This window comes from Hippocampus guttulatus, chromosome 7 (assembly GCF_054856545.1).
Source record: "Hippocampus guttulatus isolate MCC_2025c chromosome 7, RoL_Hgut_1.0, whole genome shotgun sequence".
Classification (NCBI taxonomy): domain Eukaryota; kingdom Metazoa; phylum Chordata; class Actinopteri; order Syngnathiformes; family Syngnathidae; genus Hippocampus; species Hippocampus guttulatus.
The window spans coordinates 21,672,472-21,700,270 of record NC_141267.1 but is presented as its reverse complement, the minus strand read 5'-3'; the positions used below and the strand labels follow the sequence as shown (position 1 = coordinate 21,700,270).

Genomic DNA, 27,799 nt, shown 5'->3' with positions numbered 1-27,799 from the left:
TGAAGATCTAACCACAAAACAGTTGGATATTTTCCAGAGAAGAAGTCTTTTATTTCCCAGAATGACATTGAAAAAAAAAATCTTTTTCTTTAACAAAATTTTTTTTTTTTTCAATTTTCAAGGAACAAAAAAAAGATGATAGAATGTTTTGACACTCAAAGAATATTCATCAAAATGTTTCCGTAATTGCACAAGAAAGAAAACCCGCTTATTTTGTCCGGTGAAAAGCATCAGACATTTTAGACTTGAATTGTAATTCAACATGAAAAAATTTTGTGGATATTTTGGGATGAAAAGACAAAAGTGAGAATTTTAATCCTATATTTTTGTACTTTCAAAGACGTATTTTTTCTCTGAATTTTGTTTTTACATGATAGTGTTTGTTATTTTTGAAAATACTGTATAGTTGTTGCTGTTGTTATAGTACCAGAATAAAATGTTCATTTCTTTCTCTAAAATTCCACTTATCCCCATTTTTTTAATTCTAGATTTTGTACAAACTTTTTTGAAGGATTTAAACTTTAATAGAAAAAACACAAACAAAAAAGCAATTTTGTCTGTCTACCCATCAATTAAGATTACGAACTTTCAAAAAAGTTTTTATATTTTCAAATTCAAATAAAAATGTTCATTTTTATTTTTTGCTTTATTTTCTAAACTTACGTCATAACTCAATAAGTTCCTCTATTAAAAAAGGTTGCATTTATAATGTCTAAAATTCTGCATTTTTTTTCCAAGAACAAAAATGACTTCATACCCGTAAAATTTTAACTTGCAATCTTGAAGAATATCTGACTTTTGACGATGTAATCCAAAGCATACCACATCATAGGTCAAACCGGAGGTGTTTTGTGTTCGTTCAGGTCAAAGAGGAAAGTGTTGGGCAGGAAGAACTCCGGTGAGCCGTCTGTCCGGAACGGCCCGTCGTCCATTAGCGGCACGCCGCCGCCCCCCGGTGGCGGCGGTGCCCCCTTCTCCCCGTGTCCTGCCTCCGCGTCGCCCTCGTCGGCGCCCTCGGGCCCTCAAAGGACCCCCGGCCCCATCTACAGGAACGCCAAGAAGTCCAGCACCTCCAATGAAGAATTCAAGCTGCTCCTGCTCAAGAAGGGCAGCCGCTCCGAGTCCAGCTACCGCATGTCGGCCACCGAGATACTTAAGAGCCCCGTGACCCCCAAAGGTTCCGCGGCGGGAGAGGACGAGGCGGCGGTGGAAACGGCCGAAGCGGCGGCGGTGGTGGCCAGGTCGCCCGACGCCGAGGGCTTCTTTTTGCCCAAACCCTGGACGTCGCCCCAATCCAGGCTGGGCCGCGCCAGGGTCCCGCCTCCCGCCAACAGCAGCCGCTATGCCGCGCGCGCGCGCTTCTTCTCGGCGCCCATGCAGGCCATCTCCGAGGGCGAGGCCGAGAATTCCGACGGGAGCCCCCACGACGACGAGCCAGTCACGCCGCGCCCGCGATTTGCCTGACCAAAAAAACAGTCTTCGTCTTCCCTCACTGTACGTAACACATCAGCTACTTTAAAAAAAAAAAAAAAAGATTGCGGGTGGGGGGAGTCGGATATTGTCACGAAGAGAAAATTTTACGAATAATAATAAATAATACATATTTTACAGAAAATTATATTTTTTCCAGCAATATATTTTCAACGGAAAATAGTTTTAGTTAATTTTGTTTGTCACCCCCCCCTCAGAAAAAAAATTAATTAAAATGAGAATAGAAAAGTACATTTTAGAGGAGGTTTTTATGACAAAAAAAATACACATAAATTTTTAACCCAGAACGTTTGCAAGAAAAAAACCTTCATAAACAAAAGTTGGGGAAAAAAAAGTTAGACATATGTTTTGAATGCTTCCTGCAAACTAAACATCAGTTCAATCTCAGAAAACATGACTTTTTTTTTTCTTGCGTAATGCTTTTCTTCTCATTGTTTCCGTGTAATTCTCCTTGGTGGCATCCAGACATGAGAAGATGCTGACATATGTATTCTGTGAATACGTCACAAGTCGGACCCGCCTGGCATAAACCACTCTTGAGATATTTTTTAAAACGACGAGATTTGTTTTTCATGTATTTATCACAACATCGGTTAAAAACAAAGTTGATGTTATGCGCCGAAGTGGACAGCAAGTCAATTTACATAAGGAGAAAAAGGCGAGGGATGAGTTGAAATGACGGTAAGCAAGTTGTTAGCTTTTGTTTTTGTGTTTGTTTTTTCTCAAGAAAAACAAATCAACAAAACGTGCTGTCTTTTGGGATTTGGGTGACTTGGCGTGTTTTTTAAGAATGTTTGGAAACGGTTGAGTAAGTGTTACGCATGTCGGAGCCAGGTTGGACGCTAATGTGGTGACGCAACACCCCCCCCCCCCCATCCTCCCCTCTTATGCAATAAAATCAAAGTCTATTTTATCCAGATCTCTATTGTTTTATAAGACGACACATTGTAAAAATAGACACTGACTGAGTATGACAGGCGACATCATCCTTTTTATCCTCCCCCAAAAAATAATAATAATAATAAGGATACTTTATGCAAATGTTGCCCCTTTGGACAGTCCACTTGGCCTTAAAACCCTCCTTTCACTAACTTGTCTTTTGTGCGTTCGCGTGTGTGTGTGTGTGTGTGTGTGCGCGCGCGTGCGTGCGTGCGTGTGTGTGTGTGTGTAAATAATAAACGTTCTCGTAGCGAAGATGCTAACAGGGTACACAAAGAATTTTATGTCATTCCAACTTTTTTTTTTTTAGCACTGATAAAGTGATTTTTGTGACTTTTTTTTTTGTTTTGTTTGTTTTTTGCCGTACTTGCTCGTACTCCAACGGTGGCGAGGGTGCGTTTTGACGTGGTACTGGATCAATTTGGACTACACTGCCACCTTGTGGATGTATTTAGTTTTGTACAGAGTTGTAAATGGAATGAGCGTTGGGTGAATTGTGTACAAAGAAAGAAGACGAAACGTGTTTACATGGACTTTAAAGTGATGTACATTTTTGAGCTCTGGAGAGGAAAAAAAAACCTTGGTCTTGTATTTATTTTGTGAGTAAACGACGTGGTGGAGTGCAAACGTGTAGCTGACAAAAGGAGAAATAAATGTGCTGAAAAACATCACCTCGCCCTTCAGTGTCATGCTAATGTTACTTTTGGCCACTGGAGGGAGACCGCGAGATACCTCGAGTTAAAAGCCATCAAAAGACGAAATTTGAAATCCCCCATCAGAACAATAGAATCCCCCAGGGGGTGCGCTCGCTTGCGCATCCTCCAAAAAGGGTGGCTACTCTGAACTGCTGCTTGGTGCATAGGCACAAACAAGAGTCAGAACCCGTCCCCCGATCCAAAGGCGGGGTGACCCCCAACGTACAGGCACTTCTCTGCCTCCCACGCCAGCTCGGGCTCCATCCCTGTCAGAGGGGTGTCAATCCATATTTAGTTTCTGTAGCCTGGGATCAGACTGCCTTTCGCCGCCACCCAGTTCACAGGGCACCTGACCCGTTTGGCCCCTCCCACAGGTGGTGAGCCCATGGGAAGAGGGCCGGCCCCCGTGTTACCTTTTTGGGCCCCATGGTTGCAAGCCCACCAGCGAACCCCACCTCCTCAATAGAATGCATTAAAGCACCTCCCCCCACACCCCTTACCACCTCTGCCTGGTGGGCCTGAGGCTGTGGGAGACAGATAGGGACCCTGGGGGGATCCCAACACTCCGCCCCCCCCCCTCCCACACACACACATCAAGACTGCGTATTTGAAAAGACACATAATGGTGGATATCTTTAGGAAATCTTTTAGGAGAAAAAGTTCAATAATTTAGAGAACAGACACGGGTTTTTTTTCCAAGAAATAATTTCTGTGGTTTTGACGAAAAAGTAACGTTTTTAAGTATATTTATTTTTTAGCAAGAGGTAGAATAATAACCTTTTATGTTAAAAAGTCAAATGTTTTCTCGAAATAAGCCATTTGTGTTAGGGAGGTTTTTTTTCGATAAAGGTAAAATATTTTTGAGGTGGGGAAAGTCGATTGAATTTATTGGGGGGGAGAGGGGCGGGGCCAGTGTGGAGACTGCGCGCGCAATTCCGACGTGGCGTCACTTGGCCACTGAAGGGAAGAGCAGAGACCCGCAAGGATGAGATAAGCCCTGTCGCTTTTTTTTTTACCCCCCACCCAGCGTTATATTCATTAGTCTTTGTAATATTTGTTGCGACCTCTTCCAAAATCACGGAGGAGGGCGTCTCGTCGTCGTCAGCTGCTCTCGAACCGCTGCCGTGGGTGTGCTTCGCAGTTGGACTGTGTGTGTGTGTGTGTGTGAGGTGAGTACTTGAGCGTTTCATTGATGCATCGACGTCCAAGGGAAGGAAGGCAAAGGGAAAGAGATGATAATCATGACGCAGGCTCGCCTCCTGTCTGTGTCATTTTTAAAACAATATATTTCAAGATTCTGCTTTTATTGCTTCGTGTGGTTATTCGGGTGTCTCGCTCGGCTCGCCGTTTTCGCCTGGCTCGGCTATTTATCGTTCATGTGTGATTTAGCGCACGGTTAGCTAGCGTGCTCGCAGGCTAGCGCTGTCACTTTGCTGTCCGTCTTCTGTTCTTATGGCAACCGAGGCGAGGCGAGGCACCGCCCCCCAACCCCCACTTTGTACGTGCGCGTCACCCCCTCCCGTTACCGTCAAAGTCGTCGCCCTGGACGCCCACGACAGCAAAAAAAATAAAATCCTACCTTTGACGACGGCAAGTTCGTATGTGACGCAAAGCATGATGACAAATAGTTTATTTGGAATCACAATAATATTTTATTCGCATTTTTGTTTACGTTACTATTGATGATTCTAGAACTTCAGTCATTTACCTATCCTTTTATTGACACAGGTAACAGTCATGTGTATGTATAATAGTTGATTTTAATATGTTGATGTTTAATTATGTATATTTAACCAAAACTGTTTTTTTTCAAAGTACAGGTTTAATGGTATTTATAATCCATTTAGTTAAATGGAGCAATTTAATAAAGTACGGTCAAATATGGACGTAAATTATTGATTTGGATACAAAACAATTCTTTTTATAGTTAATTTAATTATAACTTCGCTCGTATGCGGTACAGTTTATTTCAACATATTCTGTCTCATTTTTAACGTTATTGTTTTTAATTAAAATGAATAAAACAGTTGTTTAACCAAATAAGAGTTCAAATAAAGATGTAACATAGTAAATTAGGATAATACACGATTAAAATAAAATCATTATCCTTTAATTTTTTTTTAAACAACATAGTTGGTATTCGTCTTAATAAATGTTTTTATCTCATTGGTTGCGCAGATTGTATAATTTAAGAACACACGGCTAGGAATGACCAAACTATACACTCATGTTTATATTAGCTTTGGATGCCGCATTATGTAATTTGCATCGCAGTCTCCCCTTTTCTGTTTTATGGCTGTCCACAGTCTCCTCTCGGAGGAGAGCCTCATTCGACCAATGGATTCAGTGCAGATCGTTTCCCCTCAGTTTTCCCTTTAAATTACACTCCCTTTGAGGCAGTTGTTTTCTTCCTGCCTGCTTGCATAAATTACATCATTGAGGCGAGGGTTGAAGGAGTCGATGGGTGGGGGGTGAATGTGGAAATAATTACAGTTACAGGGACAGTGGAGGGCTTTTTCTTCACTCAATTAGCCGCAGCACAAACATCTAACAGATGACGTTTACCTCGGCTACATGCTTGCGACACACTTCAACTTGTTGTTGTGACCTCCGGCTTGCCGCACCAGGGGTCGCCATAGTGAGTCACTGGCATGATTTTCTTGGCACAGTTTCCACACCGGATCCCCTTCCAGACACAACCCACCCAATTTTTTAAAATCTGAATCGAACAAGCACGTCTGTCACAAAGATGTCGTCCATTTGTATGTCTCGTTGCCGCCCTTCCCCCCAGTCATGAATAATTGACCCGCGTGTCATCGGATCTTCCACTTGGATCTTGACACGCAGAGGACAGGCCGACGTGTGGGAAGGCTACCAGAGATGGGATTGTCGAGCCACCAAAACACCTCGTGTTTTTTGTGTTTCAGGTTTTCCTAGAAGGACAATGGAAGCGTGAAGGCACTGAATGACGACTCAAATCCTTGGAACTATGGAAACATCTGATGAATTGGCCCGTTCCGATATGGCGGGAGAAGCGGAAATTGCAGTCAAAGAGGACCAAGGCGTAATTCCGCCTGCTTCCCAGGAGTCCGGCGGCACAGTGGTATTAAGCAAGGTAGACCTCGCAGAGACGCCGGGGTCGACGGTGGGAGCGGACGCCGCCGGCGCTCCACCGAGCGCCGTGGCTGTCAAAATGGCCACCACCGTCCTACATCCTGTTTGTCTGGGAGAGAACCCGCTGATGCTACCCATCCACCTCCAGATGGCGGCGGCCCCCGGGCCCCAACTGGGTCCAATCGGGGCAGGGTCTTACTTGCTGACAGGCCCCAACCAGGTCTCCCTTCCGCTGGTCTTGGATCCCGCCGTGATCCCACAGAACAACATCATGTGTCCCAATCCGTTGTCCTTCCTGGAGCAAAAAACAGGGGCGGCACCCACGCAGGATGCCAACCTGTTCTCCCTCCTCCAGAACCCCGCCTTTGCCGCAATTCTACAGGATCTTTTTCCGCCCCAGACCGGTCCCGCCACCTGCCAATCTCTTGGCCCCCCATATGTCCCGCCCACCTACTCGTCCCCTTTGGCCCCACTAGTCCCGCCCGCGACTCTCCTGGTCCCGTACCCCGTAGTCATCCCGCTGCCGGTTCCTTTGCCGATCCCACTACCCATCCCTGTTCCCCAGACCGAGGACTCCAAGAGCAACCTGCCAAAAGGCATCTGCATGGAAACCAAAAGCACTCAGACTCCCAGAGAGCAAGACGCAGTGCAGAAAAGCTCGTCCCCGCAGGTCCTGGACCTGTCTATGCGAGGACCATGTCCTCTCGAACCCAAACAGGAATACCTCAGTCCACAGCTGCAAGACGGCGTGCTGGACTTGTCAGTACCCGCTGCCCAGAAACACCACACCCCGTCCCGCGGTTCCATGCGGTCTCTGGAACGTAGCGCCAGTCTTGACTCTAAGATCCTGGGCAGTCTGACATCTTTGGACTTCACTCGTCAGCACAAGTGGATGGTGGATGGCGGTGCGGGCGGGTCTTCCTGCCTGGGGCCGGGGTCGCCCAACCTGGAGATCGTCGGCACCCCACAGACGGCCAAGGTCATCGTCTCGGTCAATGATGCCATCCCGGCCATCCTCTGCGGGAAGATCAAGGGCCTCTCGGGAGTGTCCACTAAGAACTTCTCCATCAAACGAGACGGGAGCCAGGGGATGCCACCCCAGCTCTTTGAGGTGCCGTCGCCCCGGTCTCCAGCGTCCCAGCATGGTCCCAGCGCCTCCCTTAAGAAGGTCCACGGTAAAAACCGAGCCATCAAGCTGAAGAAAGTCAGCTCGCAGGAGATCCACTTCCTGCCCATCAAGAAGCAGAGACTGGCGGCGCTCTTACCCAGGAAGTAAGCGACGGCGACCCCTCGAGGAGCCCAACAATCACTGGAACACACTGGTTACACGAAAGCAGGGTTTGCTCAAGTGCACACTCAAGGGCTTTTTCCTTTTTTACATATGCCTTACGTCCACGTTAACGGCACTACGGGATATGTTTCACTGTTTCCAAGGCACATCTAATCATAAAAAGTCTGCCAAAGGGGACTTTTGGCTGAACTTAAAATGCATTGCAGTTGAACCTTGTCTACGCACATGTCCAGCTGTTCATTGTTTCACTTCTGTGTGTACAACTTGCCGTTCTCTAACAAGAGACTCAAGGTCGAAATTCACAACAGGTGTTCGATCCATGAAAATTTCCAAGGCTATCCATGTCTTTGCCTTTCTGTGACTCATCCAGTCTCTCCCTTGAAACCTGTTGATGTGACACCCTTGGATCGGTGGCCACGTTTACCCCGAGAACATCCTGTCCAAAGGCTCCTTTATGGCCACTGAGCTTATCGTGTCATCAGCAGGTTGCAAAAAGAACTGGATGAGTCCTGAGCAGTGGGGGAGAAGTGGCAGTAAAACAGGCCCGAAATTCTGATGTCACGGTTTTACCGTGTCTTCAGTGGCTTGCAACAACGAGAGGCAGAATGGAAGAGTCAAGTAAAGGCATAGGCATGTATGTCCTCGGAAATGTTGTGACTTTTTAAAGTCCTTGTTAGAAAATGGAAAACCGTACCAAAAATTCTGACACATTGAATGAACAGCTGGACATGTGCATTCACCTTCAAAGGTTTTACTGCATTTCTGGTTCATCATGAAATGTCACCCCAAAGCCTAAAATATCCCTAACCTCTTGGATGAAGTATATTTCAGTGTTTCTCAACATGTATTGAGCCAAGGCACTCGTTTTAGACAACAGGCTCAGCACCAAACCAAAATGTCACTAAAAACGAATCCTTGATAAGCTTCTCTGAATTTACTCACAAATTGACTTAGTCTGGTGAAACGCGGGCATGTCTAGTTGAGCACAAAGCTCTTATTCAGTTGTTTTGCTGTCACTATACATCACCAGCATCAATAGATCAACAAAACTTGAGCAATTTACAACGACGCATCCTGATGAACTGATTGGGAAATCACTGATCAATATGACTGAGTTAGGGATAAATCCATAATGTGCGCTTTGCGAAAGCCCAGTTTAGAAGCATGTGGCAGCTCCATTGGGTGGTGTTTTCTTCTTTTCTTCTTGTCTTTTTTTAAATTAATCCCAACCGATACGCAAGTTGTACTTTTTGTAACCTGACTGTCGGTAATGCGAATTTGTACTTTTACAACTACCAAAAAAAAAAAAAAAAAAAAAAACAACAACAACAAAAAAAGGTGCTCTATAAATTTGAGCACAACTTTGTTGGGAGGCGATTTTGTTCTGATGCCATGCCGTTAATCTGTATGCGTACGTATGTGAGTTATGATTAGCGTTAGGGTTAGCGGTGACGCTAACGTGGCGGTTTATTTAGCTTCCCGAGTGCACTTTGTGGTTGTAGTTTAGTGAACAAGAAGAAAAAGGCGACAGGGTTTTGTGCCTGTTGGATTGTGATTATCTTTGTGGTGAACAAATGAAAGCCTAACGTACGAGCTCCGTATTTATTATAATTTATACTGTACATTTTCTCTTTGTTTGATCCGATCGACTTGGCTAATTTATTGTTTGTAAAAAAAAAAAATAATAAAATAAAATATTTATACAGCGTGTCAGAATGGAACGGATCATGCGAGTGACTCGTTTTGGCAACCCCTAAAGCTGTGCCACAATTCACAACGTTTTTAAGCTGTGCACATGAAGCGTGATTTGCTTCTGAAATACTTTTAATAAGAGTTCTTTACATCGAATGCGTGTCCTTCTTTTCCCCTCAGCAATTCATTCGTGCCTGAATTCAGCATTTTCTTTCCCCCGAAGAAGCGGCCGTGTATTGTTTTGACGTGTCTTTTGCACAGCGAATTTGCGGCATTAGTCAACGGCTGCTGTTCGATGACATTCAGGTGTCAGCTTGCAGCCAAGACATCTTGCAAGGATGACATACTCGGAAGCGGAGACTTCAAAAGTATCCTGCTCAAAATAAAATCAAGGGAACACCTAAACGGCAAAATGGAACTCAAGAGTGTTCCCTTGATTTTTTTTTTTTAGCAGTTTTTATGTTGTTGTCAAGCATTTATTCAAAAGTTGAGTTTAATTTAGTTGCGGTTGAGTTTCCATAAAACAGCAACACAGTGAAAAAGTCACAAAAGTATCCGTACCGACTAAGACGGAAAAACAATGCAAATAGTCCAAGTCATTCCCCGCATTCTATGGAGATCAAATTTATGCAGAAGAGTAAGATGAGAAAAGGTGTTTATGAAAGAGCATTGTGGTGCCATAAACGCACACAAATAGTGTTTGTGTCTTAAAAGAAAATGTGTTTTTTTTCTGGGTCAATTAGACTTGCGATATGAGATGAGGTTTAAAAATTAGGTCACATTAAAAAAAAAAAAATTGTATTAAAAAAAATTCTCCTGATGGCTGCCCCTTTTTTTGTATTGATTTCAAATTAATTGGAGGTCAAATTTAGGTTAAAAGCAAAACCTTATCCCGAATGGCAAATATGCGGGAGGTTCACTTTGCATGTGTTTAAAAAAACAAAAACAAAGGGCTGGCGCTAAACAAAAACCACACGGACCTGAGAGATGTCGCTTGCAAGAGCGCCGCGTCGGGGCAGTATTTTTTTATTTCAAGTTATATGTAGGCTAAAACCCCCCCCCCCGATCATTTACAAACTGTACATCCGGCCGCACGCTTATCGTAGTTAAACCCAGGAATAGTGCGCGAAGAACAAGTATCAAGTCAAATTTAAGCTCCTTAGGAAATGTCGGACTGCTTCGTGACCACGTGGTGAGTTTGGTGGCATCTTGTTGACCTGAAGGGAGGACTGCATTTCCTCAGGCTTGTCAAATGGGGGAAAAAAGTGCTATGATGTCATCTTTTTTTTTTTTTTAGATAGAAGGGTCAATGAGTTGCAGATATTGTCTACTCGCGCGGTTGGGTTCCTACTCCCCACCAACAACAGTGGTTCACTTTAGTTGATGATGGTGCCCATCCCGGTGTTCCAACTAGACAAGTGGGTGTGCGTGCACGCTAACGGAACGCATCGGGAGACATTTTATATTCTCTGTGGAGGACCGCGGATAATAGAAAAAGTCATAAGAACCCTATGGAGGAGGCTGGAGATCCTCTTGTAGCGCTCGACGTCAGTCACATGACCTGGTTGTGGGTCACACTTTGCCCTGCTTGAGCCTCTCGATGTGGTGGCACAGCTTGAGGGCGGGCCCCAGCTTGAGGCCCATGTACTTCATGATCATGTCGCTCCGCAGCAGCATGAGCGCTTTGCCGTCGATCTCCTGAGAAAACGCAACACACACACACAGGTGGAATTAGCGGTTGGAATGCTAATAGTGCTGTTTTCAATTACAGCTAAAGGGATTTGATTTTTTTCCATTTGTGGGGTTTTAAGAACATGTTTTTTTTTTAAAATTAGGGTTGTTTTTATTTTTTTAGGGTACGAGAAGTTCATATGAACCGGTCAATTTCAGAAATAAGCCTTTTATTTTCAATGGTTTTATGGAGGAGTTGTTTGATTTTGCGGAGTCAACAAATAAAAACATCAAACAATCGTCAGCCTGTCGTAAATTCAGCTTTATTCTTGTGTAATTTGCGCCACAGTAGCTGGTTTGCGCTTTAACTCCGCATATATTCAAACATAATACAGTATTCACGAAAACAACATTTTCGTATGTGTTTTGGAAAAAAACAAAAACACCATCGGCTAACTTAGCCTTTTAAAAAAAAAAAAATCAAATAGCAATGCTAACTTTTTCAGAGAACGAAAGGCTAACTTACGTGTTTCCGGAATAATTCTGCATGCGGCGCCAAAGTCGCAGGGTCAGCATCCCTCACAAACTGCATGACCTCGTCTATGGACCAGGACGCCGGGTTTTTGGTGGGCGTCTGCCGACCCTCCCTCTCCGTGGCGCTGCTCTCTGGGCCAGTGGTGGAGCTAGCTGCGGTCAAAACATTTAACGGAGAAACAGGATCGTGACATTAATTTGTGTATTCGACTTTCTATTCTCAATTAGCATTTAAAAAAACAAACAAACACACAAACAGAATCATTATTTAGCTGTTTGTTTTTAAATAGGTGCCAAGGTATTAATAAAAACAAAACAAAACAAGAAAAACAAATAAAAACCAATCGGCCGAGGAAGCTTCCGCCGCACACCTTCAACGCGCCGGAGCATCTGTGCCGACACCAACTCGGCGGGATTGGAGGCGACTCGGCGCGGAACGGGGGTTGCTCCGGAAGGCGAGTAGCGGTACTCGGAACGACTACGTGCCATCAGCGGCCGAGTCGTCGCGGAGTTGGAAGCGGACCCCATGTAGCGCTGCTCCTTCATCAGGACGTTTTCTTCGTGCGGCAGCGTCTCGGCTGCAAAACACGCAAAAAGTTTCATGATAACGGCAGAACGGGGAAATATACGACACAACATTTGAAATTCAATCAAACTGGGTTTCTGTTTTAACTCTTTCATTCCACAAGACGTACTTGTACGCCTTTTTAAAATTAGGCCCCGCCTACCAAGTCTTTTTTTTTTTGCGTCATGGGGAGGAGGAGGGTCTGATGCAATCTGTGAATGAGAATAAGCCCTTTGTATTGTAAATCATGTAAAAAAAGCGACCAGTAGGTGGCAGTGGTGCCTCACGTGCTTGAAATGCATGCTTTTACAAAAAGCTCTTTTTCTCCGTTTTTTTGCCCTGGAATCACCATTTTCATGAAACTTAGCCATTTTGTAATGCCGATTGCTGAAGAGTGGAAAAGGATAGAAACATAATTTTTTTCTGCAGAAAGAAGAGAGTCCAAACTTTATTTTGGTAGGCACCATGTTTATATAGCATTAGAACCAAATATTCTGTGGGCCTTGCAAAATCAGTCAAAATCCAGTAAAACGCTGGGATTGAAGGGGCTGCTCCTGTGAAAATGGCCGGGATTGAATGAGTTAAATATGTTGCGATTTGTACATCTGATTTTGGCTTGCTGTGCTGTGCAAAAAAAAAAAAAAAAAAAAAACCAGAAATGGTCGATGGGCGGACACTAGGACCTGGCGTGTTGCACAAACTCGCTCATTGGCTCCAATGGCCTGAGCGTCAGACTCTACACAAAAAATTTGCATTTCCTCAGTTCAAAAGACAACATCTGCGCACAGAAGGCTGCCAGACGTCCGACCATTCGCAAACGATCGCCCGTCTTCCGCGCGGAGCCCGAGCTGATGTCATCAGGAATGATCAATTGGGGGGGAAAAAAAAGCATCTCCGCATTACGTGACCTTGGAGGAACCGTGAAGACAAAGACGACAAAGGCTGCCATCGCTGACACTTTCGAACTCAAGCGGGGGGGGGGATGTGCGTATAATGCCATCGAATTAGAGCCACGGCAAGGTTGCGTGCTTACAATTCTCAGCCACTCTCTCTGCATTATGTCCATAACTTGTTTGTTTGTAACAGGCAGAAAAATGTCAAAAGCGCGCGACCCAACCAAGCTGCCTGGCCACTGGAATCAACGCTGGTGGGCGTACCGTTAACCGAGCGCCGTGAGCGGCCTCTGGCACCGACGGAGGCGCTTACGGGCTCCAGCAGTGTGGAACGACGAGGAGGTCAGCGCATACCGACATGCCGATACAAGACAAAAAAAAAAAACCCGCATGGACAATACATACGGAAATATAATAGCGAACATGACACACGTAGCTGAGGACGGGCACACGCAATTCCAAGTAAAAACGTTTAATCTCCGAATAATCATGTGAAAAGGAATGAAACCGCCTTGTTTTATTCAGCCTCTTTGTTCATCTTAATGCATGTCACTGCTCAAGGTTAATCGCGTGTCCCACGGAAAGGAACAATTTGAATGCCAGGCATTTTCTCTCTCTCACGGAGTTAAGGGGGGGGGGGCGAAGGGGGCTTGACCCATATACGTGTGTGCGTGTGTGCTCCCACGTGACTTCACTTATTTGAGAGGTTCTCTAGTTTTTTAACTAAAAGTGGAATACACGTGTATTCAATAATGAATTAGTCCGAAGGTAGAAATTTGGACCCTGCTGTCCAATCGCGGTAAATGGTCCAAATGTTTGTGTCCATTTCCATGCGCACTGTTCAGTGAGACAGAAATGCCCAAATTACATACGCCCGCATCACCCCGGCTCTTTTCATCCCAAATATATACTGTAGTTGTGTTCTTTCTTTGTCTTTCAGACAGAGAAGGAGTCAGGTCAGTGATTTTGTGTTGCTGCTTTTTTTTATTTTTTATAAATTGCGCACATGCATTTGAATAGATTGCTAGTCCACCAGTATTGCATGGTGCCCTCACACCACCCACTTTGATTTTGTTTTTCAAATTTGAAGAAAATGACTTTAGACAATATAATCCGACGGATCAATCATTTATGTTGGGCTTTTTATATCCGACATCGGAAATCATTTTTGTATGCACTTTTCTCATGTTTGTTTCTGTTTGCAACTCACTCTTGTGGTGGTTGATGATTGTTTGTAGCACACCTGAGCTCTTAAGTGTGATTGTGCCCTATTTAGTGAATGAGAGGACCGAAATGGTTTTCTTCATTGATTCGAGCATATTTTTGCACATGCATGTGAGTGACTGCCATATGCTCGGGCTGGGTGAGATGATGAAAATAAAATCTCTCGGATCTATGATTTTAGTAAGAGAAACGTTCATGTTCTATTTTGCTTTGTTTTTAACTTCAAAAGCAGCACAGGGAGGTTCCAGGCTCAAGAGCATCGCATACAAAGTCAATTTAAATTTTAAGTCGAAAAAACAAGTTTCCGGATTACTTGCATGAAAGTCAGGATTCTGCTTCATGAATTTTCTTTCAATTCCCTATTAAGAGCCAACCTTCTATTTTCTAATTCGCGGTTCATTCACAATCAATGTGCAAATTTGCCAATGGCGGGGCTAATAAAGGTGACCTCATCCAAGCTGATCTAATGAAAAAATTCCCAATCATTGTCATGGATAGTTGCCAACTTTGAAAATGGCCCCCCGAATTTTGCAAGCCTCATCGCCGACATCCATTGTCTGTTATTTTTAGACGGGCCCTCGCAGCCGAGCGGCGTCGCAGATAACGCACGTCTGCCGGACGCCGTGCGAGACGATCAAGATGATCTACGGGATGAGGCGACCTACTCCTCGCCACTTGACAGTAAGGCCTTTTGGCTGCGCGACCACAATTATTCGTCCACGCGGGCCGCCCCGGGCGCGGGCGCGGGCGCTCACTGGGGCGAGCACTTCATACTTGAAAACGACCAGGCCGCTCGGGTCCACACGGGTATATCCATGGAAAAGCTGCTCATGCTGGTGGTGAAGGTGCAAGATTACGCCAAGCGTAGCTTTCCGCTGTCCGTGCGCTCCCAAGTAATCATGACACTAATGACGCTCAAGACCAACCGACCTCTGGCCGACCTGAGCAGGTACTTCCGCACGTCCGAGAGCACGGCCCTCCAAATCGTCTTATATTGGATCGACATGCTGGCCAAGGTCCTCCGCCACTCCATCCCGTGGCTACCCAAGGAAATCATCCAAGCGACCATGCCCAGCGAGTTCAGGGAGCGGTTTCCCAACATGACCTGCTTCGTGGGCTACAGCGAAAGCATCCTGCACAAGCGTGAGGCACTCTGGCCGTCCACCACCGTCAAGTACCTCCTGGCCGTAGCCCCGTGCGGCCTGATCATGTTTATCTCGTCCGCCTACACCGGACGCCCCGACCACGCCGACATGGTGCTGGACTCGGGATTACTGCACCTCCTCATGCCGGGGGATGAGGTCATGACTCAGGGGGGCTTCGCCATTAAAGAGCTGCTCTTTGCGCGGCAAGTCAAACTGGTTGTGGCGTCGCTGGGTAAAAATGACGGCCGGCCTGCCTCCACTTCCTCCTCCGCCGGCTACATCGCACACGCCGGAGATCACGTCCAAGGGGCCATTCAGCACTTAATGACTTACAAGATACTTTCGCAGGGAGTGCCCACTATGTTGGCACCGCACATAGACAAGATTCTCTGGATCTGCGCTGCTCTGACCAATCTGAGAATTCAAGTTTTAAAATAATGCAACATTTTTACCTCCAAAACCCTTCAGGCCCTCCAGGATACCCGTGCCTTTTTTTTTTTTTTGGATTGTTGAAACCAAAAATGCCTGATTTTGTGCCAGCCAATTCCTGGGGATCGTTTGAATGCTGGTGAATTGTTGTGATGACAACATTCTAAACTCCAATTTTGTGCATGCTAATGAGAATACAGTCATACCTCGGTTTTCGATCATAATCCGTTCCAGAAGGCTGTTGGAAAACCGATTTGTTCGAAACCACGTTAAAAAAAAAATCTTTATTGAACACGTCTACTCACAATGGAACGCGACACAAGGAAGCGTCTCTTCCTCATGTAGGGAAGGCAAGAGGAGTCAAATGGTGCATTCAAGTGCGCTCCGTTTGGTCGAGAACCGATTTTTGAACGTCTCTGTTCTCGACCAAATCGGTTTTCAACCAAAAATTTCGAGTTTTTTAGGCCTCGGATGACGACCGAATTTTGGTTCTTGAACAAACTGAGCGTACTTGAATGCACCATTTGACTCCTCTCGCCTTCCTTACACGAGGAAGTGACGCTTCCTCGTGTCGCTTTCCATTGTGAGCAGACGTGTTCAATAAACATTTTTATTTTAAAAAGAGCGTGGTCTCGGTTTTCGAACAGCCTTCTGGAACGGATTATGGACGAAAACAGAGGTTTGACTGTTTGTATTTTTTTTAATGGAGGTATCCCACTGAGTGGCAAACGCTTGCACACGTAGCGAATTCTGGGTTTTCATCAGGGTTTGTAAAACGTCGCAAGGATCGAACGTTTCTGGGCTACCAGAAAACCAATTTGCGGCTGCGAACATGTAATGGGCCGCACGTTTGTTGGCATGACATCTCTTGGTTAAGAGGTTGAGGAGAAATATTTGAAGAAGGGAACATTCCTTGTCCGATTGAACAGAGCACGACTCGGTTCACCTCTCATGTTTGTGAATCTGGCGCGACAAAACGCAAGAATATTTATCGGGCAATTGCAATCTTGAGCCTGTGAGTACAAAAGGAATGAAGGGAGATGTAGAGGAACATAAAAGAACAAGAGAAATATGAGATTGTTTTCGACACGCTAGATGTTTACTTTCATCTGGTGTCTGTGACGACGCCCGTGAGGTGAACGTCTCGTTCGTTAAATTCATCGCCGTCTTCAGGTGTCATTTATGTCAATTCCATCCATCATCGTGGACCACTACGCAGCCACTTCAAACCTCAGGAGAATAATAATAATAATAATGATGGCTTGGATTTTGAAAGCACCGTTCAAAGGAACCAAGGATGCTGAATTAACTAAACTTGGCGGGGTGATTTAAAATTCTAAGTTTGAGCCTCCTAAGTGGTGGGGTTTTGAAGATGACGATGTTTATAGTAGAAACCAATGTTTATTCACCGATAATCTCGAAAAAAAATGTTGAGGTGTTCTGTTCCCCCCCCCCCCATCCATTTCCAATCACGCCCCACTGTATACTTGCGCACACTGATGTTTAGCAGGCTACCGATAGGCCCCCGCCGAGTGGAAATCAGTACAACTGACGGCCTTGTTAAAATGCATTGGCGGGTGGAGGGCGGGGTTCAAACTCTCCAAATTCTTCAAAGTTCACTCGATTTTTTTTTGGGGGGGGGGGGGTCCACATACTTGCAGGTGCCGAACCACTAGTATGCGGGGGTCCACTGTACTGCATTCAATCCTATGAAGTGAATCAGACTACTATGAAGTCCGCTGCTTTTCAGAGTGCACTGCTTTTTTACGAGGAATGGGGAGAGTGATTTTTTTTCTTCTGTTTTGGTCATGAAAAAGGGATGCAGACTCGTTAATAGAAATGTAATATTTCCGATTCTCGAGTTTGTCACTTCTTACACAAAGTAAGTGTGCTGTTAGTTCAATCGATCACTGTCTTAAGTCATGCATGTGAATCTCGTTCAATTAATTTTGATAGAAGCTACGTTAGTCACATTCCTGCTGGTATATAAATCAGGATGTACTGGATTGTATTGGTACCGAAAAGACGAGCCAGCTATACACGCACGCACGCACGCACACACACACATATATATTCCGTCTTGTATGTGTGACTGTAATTTCAGTTGCTACTATTTATGATTTCCAATGTGTGCTTTTATGTTGTAGCAGATTTTAGATTTCATGATTCAAATCCAAACTTGTTTTGTTTTCACTCGCTGTCCCAGGATGTGCCAGTACGGGTGCAAATCGCAAGACAATAATCAAAAACATCTTAGATTTATAAAGCACCCTTTGAAGGGACCCAAAGACACTTGACAACACTCACCTCGGGAGTGCCAAATAATAGGATGTCATGTATAAATAATAGGAAGACTTTTACTCAACATGTGTCAGCCAAAGCGCAAACGCTTTTTGCACTAATGCGCCCAACTTTTTTTTTTTCTTCAGTGCGCCAGCACAAAAGAACTTTCCACGGTATCACAGTTTACGATTTGATTGAGACAAAAGTTTCTGCTTGTCTTTTTAGGCAATATTGAAAATGTAAATCGTTAAAAATCTGATCATGATCAAGTTCTTGTTTTGAATCACAATGCTACAAGTCCGCTAACTTAAAGGTATTTTGCATTGTGCAAATGACTCTCAAGAATGTTGAACATTGCCAATCAATAAAAATATCTTGGATAAATTATAAATATAAAATGCACTTATGCAAATATTAAACATCTGGTACAGACAGTCACGAAGACTTCCCTCCTTTCCCCCCCTTGAAAAGATGGTCGCACTGGTGCAACTTTTTATTATTATTATTATTGTATTTTTTTTGGGGGGGGGGCATATCACTGAAAAATGAGGGTTTCGGTCTCGAGCCCTGATCCAAAGCCATTGTTTGCCTTTGACTTGGAGCACCTTATGCGCTACATAAATGTACTTCCTACTTTTATAATAAAGCAACATATGCTCTGTGAATTCACGTTTCTCGTCCCGTTGTTTTTATTTCCCGACGAGACATTCTCATGAGAAGGAGGCCGACGAGTACCTTCCGAAGGGTGGACGTCTGCGCGTACATGTTTTGGCGACAGGGGAGCGGCGTGCGGAGGCGAAACCCCGGCCAGGCTTCGCTTGCCCACTCGGGTCAGCGAGGGTGAGTCCAGTGCCTCCTCTTTCACTGGAAGTAAATGAAACGCGACCACTCGTGTGACTTAACCTTGACTTTCCAAGTCGATGACCGCGCTTGTCACTCAAATCACTCATAACGATGATCCACGGAAATGAATTGAAATGCCATTAATCCGACATTCATTCCAAAAGAAAAAATCTTGTTGATTTGTCGTGTACCTTTCGAAAGACAGTCAAGCCAGCCACAGCAACAGTTATTCACGCTCTGCAAATATAGCTTCCGAACAAACGTAGCTTACCAGAGCATACATTAACATCAATGCCTTTGGCACGCTTTTATTTTGAAATTGTTCCCAGTACCACGCGGTGGCTATCTTGACTGGTCTTTCCGACTGCAGTTGGGGCCAGTTTATATTGCTGTCACCAACATCAATATAACATGACCCCCCCCCCCCAAATCATATTCAATTGCTAATAAAGGATGCTAAATTAATTGCGCCGACGTGTACCTGACTTGGTCCGATCGAAAGAAGCGGCGTAGAGGCTGAATGGCTGACTGCTGAACAGGTTGTCGCACTGCAGGTGGCGGCAAACCGTTTCCAAGAAGCGCAACACAAAGGCGGCGCTGGAGGCCGACGGCAGCTTGACCACGCGGACCCCCCCGTCCGTTCTCACTGTGAACAACACGGTCGTCTCGTCAGTAAGATTATCTTTTGATGCTGGGCGGGGAACTTGCAGACTGCGTATGTGCTTGCTTGCTGCTGCTGTTTTGGCGAGCAACCGGTTTTGTGAGCAATTCGATCAAAATGAACCGGGGTAAAGCTTTTGTTTCCACTTTCTTTTTGAGTCATTCTACTTGAGTGAGGCGTCTATCTGAGTGGATGTATGATGATGTAATAAGTACATGGGGTGAAAACGCAGGGCTATGCTAACTGGTAGTGAACGCGGTAAATATGTTGGTGCCTGGGGTGTAAGTGGTATGTTGAAAACAAAAGCCTGATGTTTTTGTAATATGGGGCTGTTACTTCTCTCGTGTTTTTCTACCTTTGGTACTCAAAAGCCCTTTACACTGTTTACTCATTGACCCACTGATGACGCAGCATCAGGGGGTTCAGTGTCTTGCTCAAGAACACTTCGACAAGGGGATTGAACCCCCAAACTCTGGGATGGGAGGCGGTCACTCTACCACTGACGATCGGATTTAGCAAAAACATTTGGTATGGCGGCCCGGTGGTCCAGTGGTTAGTTAGCACATCGACCTCATAGTGCAGAGGTACCGGGTTCGATTCCAGCGGCGGCCTCCCTGTGTGGAGTTTGCATGTTCTCCTCGGGCTTGCGTGGGTTTTCTCCGGGTACTACGGTTCCCTCCCACATTCCAAAAACATGCATGACAGGCTGATTGAACACTCTAAATTGTCCCTGGGGGCGAGTGTGACCGTTGATGGTTGTTTGTCTCTGTGTGCCCTGCGATTGGCTGGCAACCGGTTCAGGGTGCCCCCCCCCCCCCCCCCGCCTACTACCCGAAGACGGCTGGGATAGGCTCCAGCACCCCCCCCCCCCCCCCCGCGACACTTGTGAGGATAAGCGGAAAACGGATGGATGGATAGATTTGAAATGGGCATCAAGTCCTGCGGTGTGAATGTAGCCCAAGTCCTGCCGTGAATAGCGAAATTAGATTAGTAACTCCTCAAATGGTGCAGACTGCCTATGTGCCATTAGATGGCGGCAAAGCACTCCTTTTTCGAATGTAAAACTCATCAGCTCTTTCAATTTATTAATTGCTCGGCATCAAATGCCACAAGATGGGGAGCAAAGCAAAACTTGTATTGCTTTTATTGTTCCGACCTACGTCCAGGTTCAGGTTACGTCACCACTGTGGTAATGGAATTCTGTTTTGAAGTTGGCTAGTGTGAGTTAGAATCGGACCGCCGGACTCGGTAATGCATTACCTCTGACCACCTTTCCGCCTCCCGAGTGCGTCTGCAGAGCGCCGAGCAACACTTTGGGCTGGTACGCACAGTCTAAACAAGACTGGACCACCTGCTGGAGCACCGAGTTGACCGGTGCCGGGCCGAAGTGGTCCGGCAGTTGCTGCATCTGCTTGCGGTCCAAGTGTGGGCCACAGTTTGCATGTTTGTTGACGTACACACACGCTGGAAGAGAAAAGGAAAGAAAAGTGAGAGGAGGTTGCAATAAAAGGACTGGCTAGGACGTGATGTCGGCACCTGTTGACACCACCGTGGGCAAGCTGGCGGGGCTGCCGCGTTGAACCTGGATGGCGGGCGCACCGGAATGCGACAAGCTTTGGAGAATCTTGGATTTTCGCTAGAAACGCACAGGTGGTTACACAGATGAAACCTGATGTTCAAAAACCTGAGTCCAGTACAGTAAAGCCCTTGCTTGCACTGGCCAATTCATTCAAATTTAATTGTGATTTTTGGCTTCTCGTCAGCATAAAAAAGGAAGCAGCAATTACTGGCATTTTTTTTCCGCGAGTCGTGATCCCCCGCAATCATCTGAAAAGAGTCTCACCCTGCTTCCGGGTTTCGGGCCTCTTTTCTTGTGCGGCCGAGGCGCGAGCCGGACGTCGCGAATGGCGGCGCCGCCGTTCTGGGCGGCGGCTTCGGCCACGGCTTTGAGGAGGGCGAGGGTCTCGCTCTTTGGTCGGCGACCGCGTACCCCCTTCCTGACAGGCAGCCGGGGCAGCGGGTTGGGGAGTCTGTAGGGGGCCTGCAGGGAGCGCCTGGTGGGCTTGGAAGGCGACGACGTCAGGGTGGGCGTGTTCTTCGTCAAGGTGACTGCAATGCAAGTGCGACACCAACCAAGTCATAATCTCGATTTTCGTTGACTTTGTTTTGAGATCGTTTTGTTTCATATTTTGTCATGTCCCCCCCCCCCCCGTGTCTCTTTTTTTCACATCATGCCGACTTCTACTGTTCTCATCAGCCCTCTTCCTCATGTCTACCGATCAGCTCCCTCCAGCCACAAGTCTCGTCCAGGTGTGCCTTTTTTGTCTTGTCCAGTTTACTTATATTTGGCTCCTTAGTTTCTTTCATTCCTGGCCACCACGTCTCCCGTGTGTAAGGGTTAAGCGGCCATTGCGGAGACACGTACCGCTGTTGCCGGGCGGCTGCAGGCTGTGTTTGGTCAACGAGCACCAGCCCACGGCGAAGATGTCCCGCGAGTCGTACTTGCACCAGTAGTCAAAGGCGCCTCTCCAGCCGTCGAACGTGACGAAGACCTCGTCGCCCATCACCTCGCCGATGGTGGCCGGGCAGATGAGGTGGGGGTTCTTCTTGTCCACCGCCTCCAGCTTCATGCCCGCTTTGAAGCTGTTCTGGGGGGGCCTCTGAGGTTCCTGAAAGCGGAGGGTGACGTCATTGCGGCAACTGCATCCAAGTTTGAAGATTGTGCGTCTTGGCGGGAAGGAGACCTTCTTGAAGGCCGCCGCGGGAGCCATCTCCGCTCCATTCAAGGTTCTCAGCAGGAACATCGGCCACGAGGAGGCATTCATGCGAAATCCTGCAGAATGACAATCACTCCATGACTTGATGTGGTGTTATGCTCTCATTTCATTTTATGTTGTGATTCGGGCGGCCTGGTGTCCGGTGGTTAGTACGTCGACCTCAAAGGTCGCGGGTTCGATCCCGGCTCCGGCCGGAGTTTGCATGTTCTCCCTGGGCCTGTGTGGGTTTTCTCTGGGTACTCCGGTTTCCTCCAGGCTGATTGAAAACTCTAAATTGTTCCAAGGTGTGAGTGTGAATGTGAGGTTGTTTGTTTGTGTGCACTGTGATTGGCTGGCAACCAGTTCAGGGTGTACCCCCGCCTACTGCTCCAGCGCCGCCCCCCCCCCCGTGACCCTTGTGAGGTTAAAGCGGATCGGAAAATGGATGGATGGATGTTATGATTCTTTTTTGGGGTGATACGCCAGGTTGCATGTCATGTGACCCTCATCATTGCCCTCAGGTGCGCCGTCTCTGATACAAACAGGTGAGCCCAGGTGTGCAGGTGCCCACTCAACACGGAGCAACTTGGTCGTGGGTCATGTGCCAAGTTTAACGTTGTGTAGAAATAAAACTCTGCTCATGAAAAGGCTGATTGACTGAGCTATTTCTTTCCAGTCACCTGGATTTTCCTCTGCCTGACTGAGACTTGGACTGGTGCCGGTGAGTACAGAAGCATGCTGTAACTATTACCGCCAATAAGATCACATATTAATTGTGGATTTTAATGTTCGTGTGGTGTCCCAAAAAACATTGGCAAAGGACGTTTTGGCTCTTTTAATTGAGTACAACGCGTTGTTGCACTTGTTCATTTTGGTCAATCAGTCTCAAACTTAAATTTTTTTTTTTTTTTGAGTATGTATCATTTGACCCCAAAGTCAAGCTAATGTGGGGGCACGACTGTCTTACCCAGAGGGGGCTGTAGCATATCTCCGTTCTTCTCGCAAGTGCCGATGGGCTGGATGTCGGAGGAGTCCACCAGCCTCCAAAAGTCGTTGCTGTTGTCGCTGCCGTCCAGGCGCAGCCGCAGGCGCACCCCAGTCAGGCCCATGACCGTGGCGATGCACACCGAGGTGGCATTGCGGGGGTCGTGGGCCTCCAGCTTCATGCCAACCTTGAAGTCGTTGGACGGTGGGACATGAGCCTGCGTACGGTGACAAAAAGGAGCTAAGAATCCTGTAACTGCTTTGTTGCTGACCAAAACGGCAGCGCTTGAACTGTCTCGGATGCACTACTGAATAACTACAAATGTACTACTGAATAACTAAATGTAGTAACAATCATAATTATAAATGACTAAATGTACAAATGGCCAACACTGCGTCTGAATGAGATATAAAAGCCCCTTGGAAGAAAAAAAAAGCGATTTAACAATATAAATAAAATGAGCCAGACCCAAAACTGCAACGGATCACCCAGGCCTAGTTTTGGCTTGCATTAAAATAAAGAGTCATGACATAACAAGATCATACCTGACGAAAACAACTCTGTGGCGCTGGCAACGAGGACGTTTCTTTTAGATATTCTTCCCAGGCAAAAGACTCTGGGGGGGGGAAAGGACAAATTGATGTTCACTTTAAAGTTTACTGAATGTGCATCCAGTCTATTTATGTTCATTGCAAACACTTCTTTCGTGGTTTTACGAAAGATTTAAGTAGGAAATAATTGCAAAGAGTGACTTGCCTTTGGTTACCTCTGTTGTACCCGCTGTTTGTTTCTCTTTTTTGCCATCCCTTTGCTCTAGATCGGAATTGAAATGAAAGGCTGGAGGTTTATGAGTGCACTTGTCAAGTGTCAATAAATGAACACAGATTTCATTAGTGTCTTGTTTCTTGCCTTTTATTTGTGTTTTCCCCATGATGCCTGCCTGGTGTCCAATGGCAACACTTGATATGGGGGCCACTTGGAACCCGCAAAGCTGCTTCTTTGTCTTTCGCTTCTGCTTCTGGCCTTTTTATCCAAGAAACAAATATTCCAAACATGAAAATACAATCGCAGACATGGGCACAAAAAGGTTGCACATTTGAAAAAGTGTTAATCTCTGAAAAGACAAATTTTGATTTTAAGTTATGCAATTAAAAACTTGAAACGGTACCAGAATCAAAGGGTTCATCATTATGCATATATGCAAGCACATGTTGGTATAAGTGGCCACTTTTTAAATATTACAACTTCATTTTGATATTTTTGCTTCGTTAAAATTATGCCCTTATTACAGCTTTACTCCCCTGATTTGTGATTTGATAAGATGAACATGTTTTGTTGTAATTAACTTATTCTCACATTTGAGTTGCATTTTTGTAAAAATACCATTTTTCTAGTATGCTATAATTTTATCTTTCAAAAAAATATTCATGTAGTTAAAAAAACATGGTATTTTACAACTGTAACTTTAGCATAGTAACTTAAAGTCGTTAACATATGGTGTAAAAACTGAAACCTACGGTCCGGTGGAGAGTATAATTATGTAACATTTCAAGCGTTTCCTGTGCTGCCGGTTATGTAATGAGAAAATATGCTCATTTTACATCAGCCAGCTCACGTCCATAGGTTAGCCAAGTGTTGTACTCACAGTTTTAAAAAAATTAAAATTTATTACAAATTAAAGGCGTCCGCGAATTATGGACCGGACACGGCTATGACGTATAATTATTACGCCATACACCGTAGCGCCAGGTAATAGCCGGAGCCACTGTGTTGACAAGTTAGCCGCGCTTGCTAACGAGGTTGGCTAGCTTTGCTTTTCTTTTTTTTTCTTCCTCCTTTTTTTACCGTAAGGAGGGCGATATCATCCCACTTCTATCCCGATCAATTTGCCTAACTCCTCTTTTCGTGTTTTATTTGATAGTCGCTCTTTATAAGTGTCATTCCGTAAGCAAAGTTAACTTACCGGTGACGCCTTTATTGGGAAAAAATCGAGGAAAATGTAAGCACTTTTTTTTTCTTTTCCTAATCGCCAGCTGCCATTTTTCCCTCCACTGTTTTGTGCGCGTGTGTGGGACACGCATGTATTTTGTGCCAAAGATCGGACGCTTACGAGACACTGAACGAACATTTGATTGGATGAGAGGAAGACTACGGCCAATGTAATTTGGGAGATCTTCGAGCACAGGGCCAATCAGAATCTGTTTTTGTTAGCGTTATCCAATCATGTTCCATACATGTCTCCCTGTGCAGTTGGGTTTCTGGAACAAGCCCACTGTCGCTCCTGGTCGTAACAGATTTTTTAAAAAGTCGGAAAAATAGTGATTTTTAATGTATTCATTCACTCCAATAAAATAATAATAAACACCAAATTCCATTGTAAGAAATAAATGCATAGAACACAAAGATAATTACATCTTTTTTTGGGGGGGGGGGGGTTCCACTGAATGAGTGGGTGTGTAATGCTTGGAAAAAAAACTCATGTCGAAGACTTTTAATTTTTAACTACTTTAAAGGCACGGGCTATGTGAATTTGGGTTTCCAGAAACAGTTTTTCCTCCCTTTTTCTGAGATATTTGTCGCTCATTCTACGGTTCAAAATTCATAAAAAGGACGAGTGAGTGAATGAGAGATTGAATGTTTGAAAGTAATTGATATGAGGATGGTGGAAGTCGGAATTTTCCGACTTTCGACTTGTAAAAGTACACTAGAACAACACCGCTTTGAAATGGGAGGTCCCATTTGCGGAGTCGGGAAAAAAGGGACTCCAATTTAAACGACCGACTTCAATCTGACGTCACTCAACAATGGCGGGTAGCAGACAGACCGTGAATGGCACAATATAATTGACAAGATTATAAAGATAATTTTAGCTTTATTTACTTGTTATTAATTTCGGTAGTCCAAATAACTTTACGTAATTTGTATTGAAGATATGCCATTATCTTTCCACGTGTAGTTATTTGGTGAAATGAACGAAATGCTTTGAATATCAGATACTCCTTTAGTTATGTAAAATAAGGAAATTATGAAGATTTGCTAGAGTTCAAAATGTGATGTGTTGTGAAGAACAACAACAAACAATTGATCGGAATAGGATATCTTTGTGGTTTACATTCATTCGCCTTGAACGCTTTGACTTCAGGACTGGGACAATTCCATTGGGATAAATGCAACTTCCCATCTTCCTTCAATGACCCATCAGACTACGTGTGAGTGAGTTTGAGTGTATAGTATGTGTTTCTGAAAGATGGTGTGTGTGAGAGTGAGTTCATGTAAGTCTAAAGTGAGAGTGTGTTTGCGAGAGTGTCAACAAACTCACTGGCCCATCTGACCCCGGAGGGGTCAGATGGAAAATGATCAACCCAAAATAGAAGATGAACCTATATTTCAATTTCAACTGTACTGAAACATGCCTCAACTGAGGTCAAAATTAACATTTTGAATATTTGTGATGAAACCTTTTAACTCTGTTTCAAGTCTCTAATATTCGAAGTGACCTTTTTTGTTGATTAATTAGTTGTTGCAATGTTGTTAAATTACGAGTTTTTCTTGTTTTTACAACCTCATTGTCTGAGATTATGAGTACCGTATTGTTGTAAAAATAGCACTTTTACTGGTAATAATATTTGGTAAAAAAGAATTACGTAATTTCTTCAGAAGCTTGTCTTGAAATAATGCATCTTTAGGGTAAAATTATATATTTTTTCCACACAGTATTTCAATTTAATATTCTCGAACTACAACTATTTTTTTATCGTAAGATTTACACCTTTTCACAAAATAATACGATTTAGTTTTGTAAAATTACAATGTTGTTCTGTATGTTTTTTTTAATTCTTGAAAATGTACAGCTTTGTCAGGGTTAAAACGTTTCCCTCATAATATTGCAATTTAACTTTCTTGAACAAGTTTTCCTCATAAAATTACAACTTTATTCTTGTATTTCCTCTTGATTCTCATAAAATGTATTGTAGTATTGTAACATTATTCTCGTAAATTATGAATATTTCATCGTGAAATTACCTTTTTTTTTGCTGTCTCATGAAAAATTCTTTTCAAAAGCATGAAATGAAATTGACTTTGTTCTCCGATTTAAAATTTATTCTCATCGTTTTTCTTTGTAAAATCCAACTTTATCCATCAATTTTCTTACTGTGCGAAAGTCCCTCTTAAGCGAGGCGCGTTTTTATTTCTTTCCACTAGATGACAGTAGTATGCGTTCTAAAAATATTTTGCTTTTTTTTTTCCTCATAAAACCTGAATTAATTATACAGGCATCAGTGTTCTATACGTACAAGAGTAGAGAGAAATTCTCAATACTGCAAAGTAAGACTAAGATAAAGCAAAACCACTTATCCCTATGGAGATATTTGTCATCGTAGAAGGAAAAGGAAGCTTGTTGAGCCATCCCCTTCACCGACTGGTCTTTTGTCAGTGTGGGAGTTGAATAGATGGTTCTGGCTCTACAGTCATAGAGAGATTGATATACGATGTAGTATCGTTTGGGTCACAAGTTGTTCCTTTCCAGATAGATGTAGGACTGGGACATGTGTTAAGGTAACTTTGGATCATGAGATGTGTTGGACAT

The 27,799-nt window shown here is 44.7% G+C and overlaps 4 protein-coding genes and 1 long non-coding RNA gene across 11 annotated transcripts in view; 4 read left to right on the top strand and 1 right to left on the bottom strand.

Annotated features, from left to right (window-relative positions):
• The window catches only part of nhsa (Nance-Horan syndrome a (congenital cataracts and dental anomalies)), a 45,540-nt gene extending 42,442 nt beyond the window's left edge, over positions 1-3,098 (top strand). For all 3 annotated transcript variants that reach the window (XM_086114853.1, XM_086114852.1, XM_086114854.1), the window contains one exon: positions 864-3,098. In XM_086114853.1, coding sequence (XP_085970979.1) covers positions 864-1,464 — 601 coding nt within the window. In that variant the 3' untranslated portion in view covers positions 1,465-3,098. The remainder of the gene's footprint in view (positions 1-863) is intronic.
• rai2 (retinoic acid induced 2) lies at positions 1,380-11,192 on the top strand. Of its 2 annotated transcripts, none has more exons than XM_086114868.1 (2): positions 1,380-1,494; positions 6,053-11,192. In XM_086114868.1, the coding sequence occupies exon 2, from the start codon at positions 6,091-6,093 to the stop codon at positions 7,513-7,515; it is 1,425 nt and encodes a 474-aa protein (XP_085970994.1). In that variant the 5' UTR covers positions 1,380-1,494; positions 6,053-6,090; the 3' UTR covers positions 7,516-11,192. The 2 variants fall into 2 exon arrangements, with proteins under 2 accessions (XP_085970994.1, XP_085970992.1); XM_086114866.1 differs by lacking the exon at positions 1,380-1,494 and adding an exon at positions 4,050-4,294.
• LOC147203066 (sex comb on midleg-like protein 2) lies at positions 9,813-25,297 on the bottom strand. Of its 3 annotated transcripts, XM_086114864.1 has the most exons (15): positions 25,175-25,287; positions 24,121-24,234; positions 23,968-24,024; positions 23,757-23,827; positions 23,194-23,428; positions 22,215-22,303; positions 21,896-22,139; positions 21,314-21,579; positions 21,007-21,106; positions 20,731-20,934; positions 19,291-19,455; positions 18,702-18,830; positions 11,799-12,005; positions 11,420-11,580; positions 9,813-10,920 (listed from the first exon to the last, which is right to left on the bottom strand). In XM_086114864.1, the coding sequence occupies exons 2-15, from the start codon at positions 24,140-24,142 to the stop codon at positions 10,795-10,797; spliced, it is 2,076 nt and encodes a 691-aa protein (XP_085970990.1). In that variant the 5' UTR covers positions 24,143-24,234; positions 25,175-25,287; the 3' UTR covers positions 9,813-10,794. The 3 variants fall into 3 exon arrangements, with proteins under 3 accessions (XP_085970990.1, XP_085970989.1, XP_085970991.1); XM_086114863.1 differs by having other exon boundaries at positions 21,896-22,303; positions 24,121-24,244; positions 25,176-25,297; XM_086114865.1 differs by having other exon boundaries at positions 21,896-22,303; positions 25,175-25,282.
• Positions 12,747-19,510, top strand: LOC147203068 (uncharacterized). 2 transcript variants are annotated; one of them, XR_015101320.1, is made up of 5 exons: positions 12,764-13,227; positions 13,826-13,841; positions 14,680-14,790; positions 18,671-18,806; positions 19,364-19,510. XR_015101320.1 is itself a non-coding variant. In XM_086114869.1 (3 exons), coding segments are annotated over exons 1-3 (1,164 nt in total). In that variant the 5' UTR covers positions 12,747-12,974; the 3' UTR covers positions 15,693-15,967. The 2 variants fall into 2 exon arrangements, 1 of the variants encoding a protein (XP_085970995.1); XM_086114869.1 differs by lacking the exons at positions 13,826-13,841; positions 18,671-18,806; positions 19,364-19,510 and having other exon boundaries at positions 12,747-12,976; positions 13,079-13,227; positions 14,680-15,967.
• LOC147203067 (uncharacterized) lies at positions 21,478-23,321 on the top strand. The gene is made up of 4 exons (XR_015101321.1): positions 21,478-21,575; positions 21,728-21,780; positions 21,867-22,947; positions 23,198-23,321. It is a non-coding gene; the product is annotated as an uncharacterized LOC147203067 (long non-coding RNA).
• Positions 25,298-27,799: the final 2,502 nt, after the last annotated feature.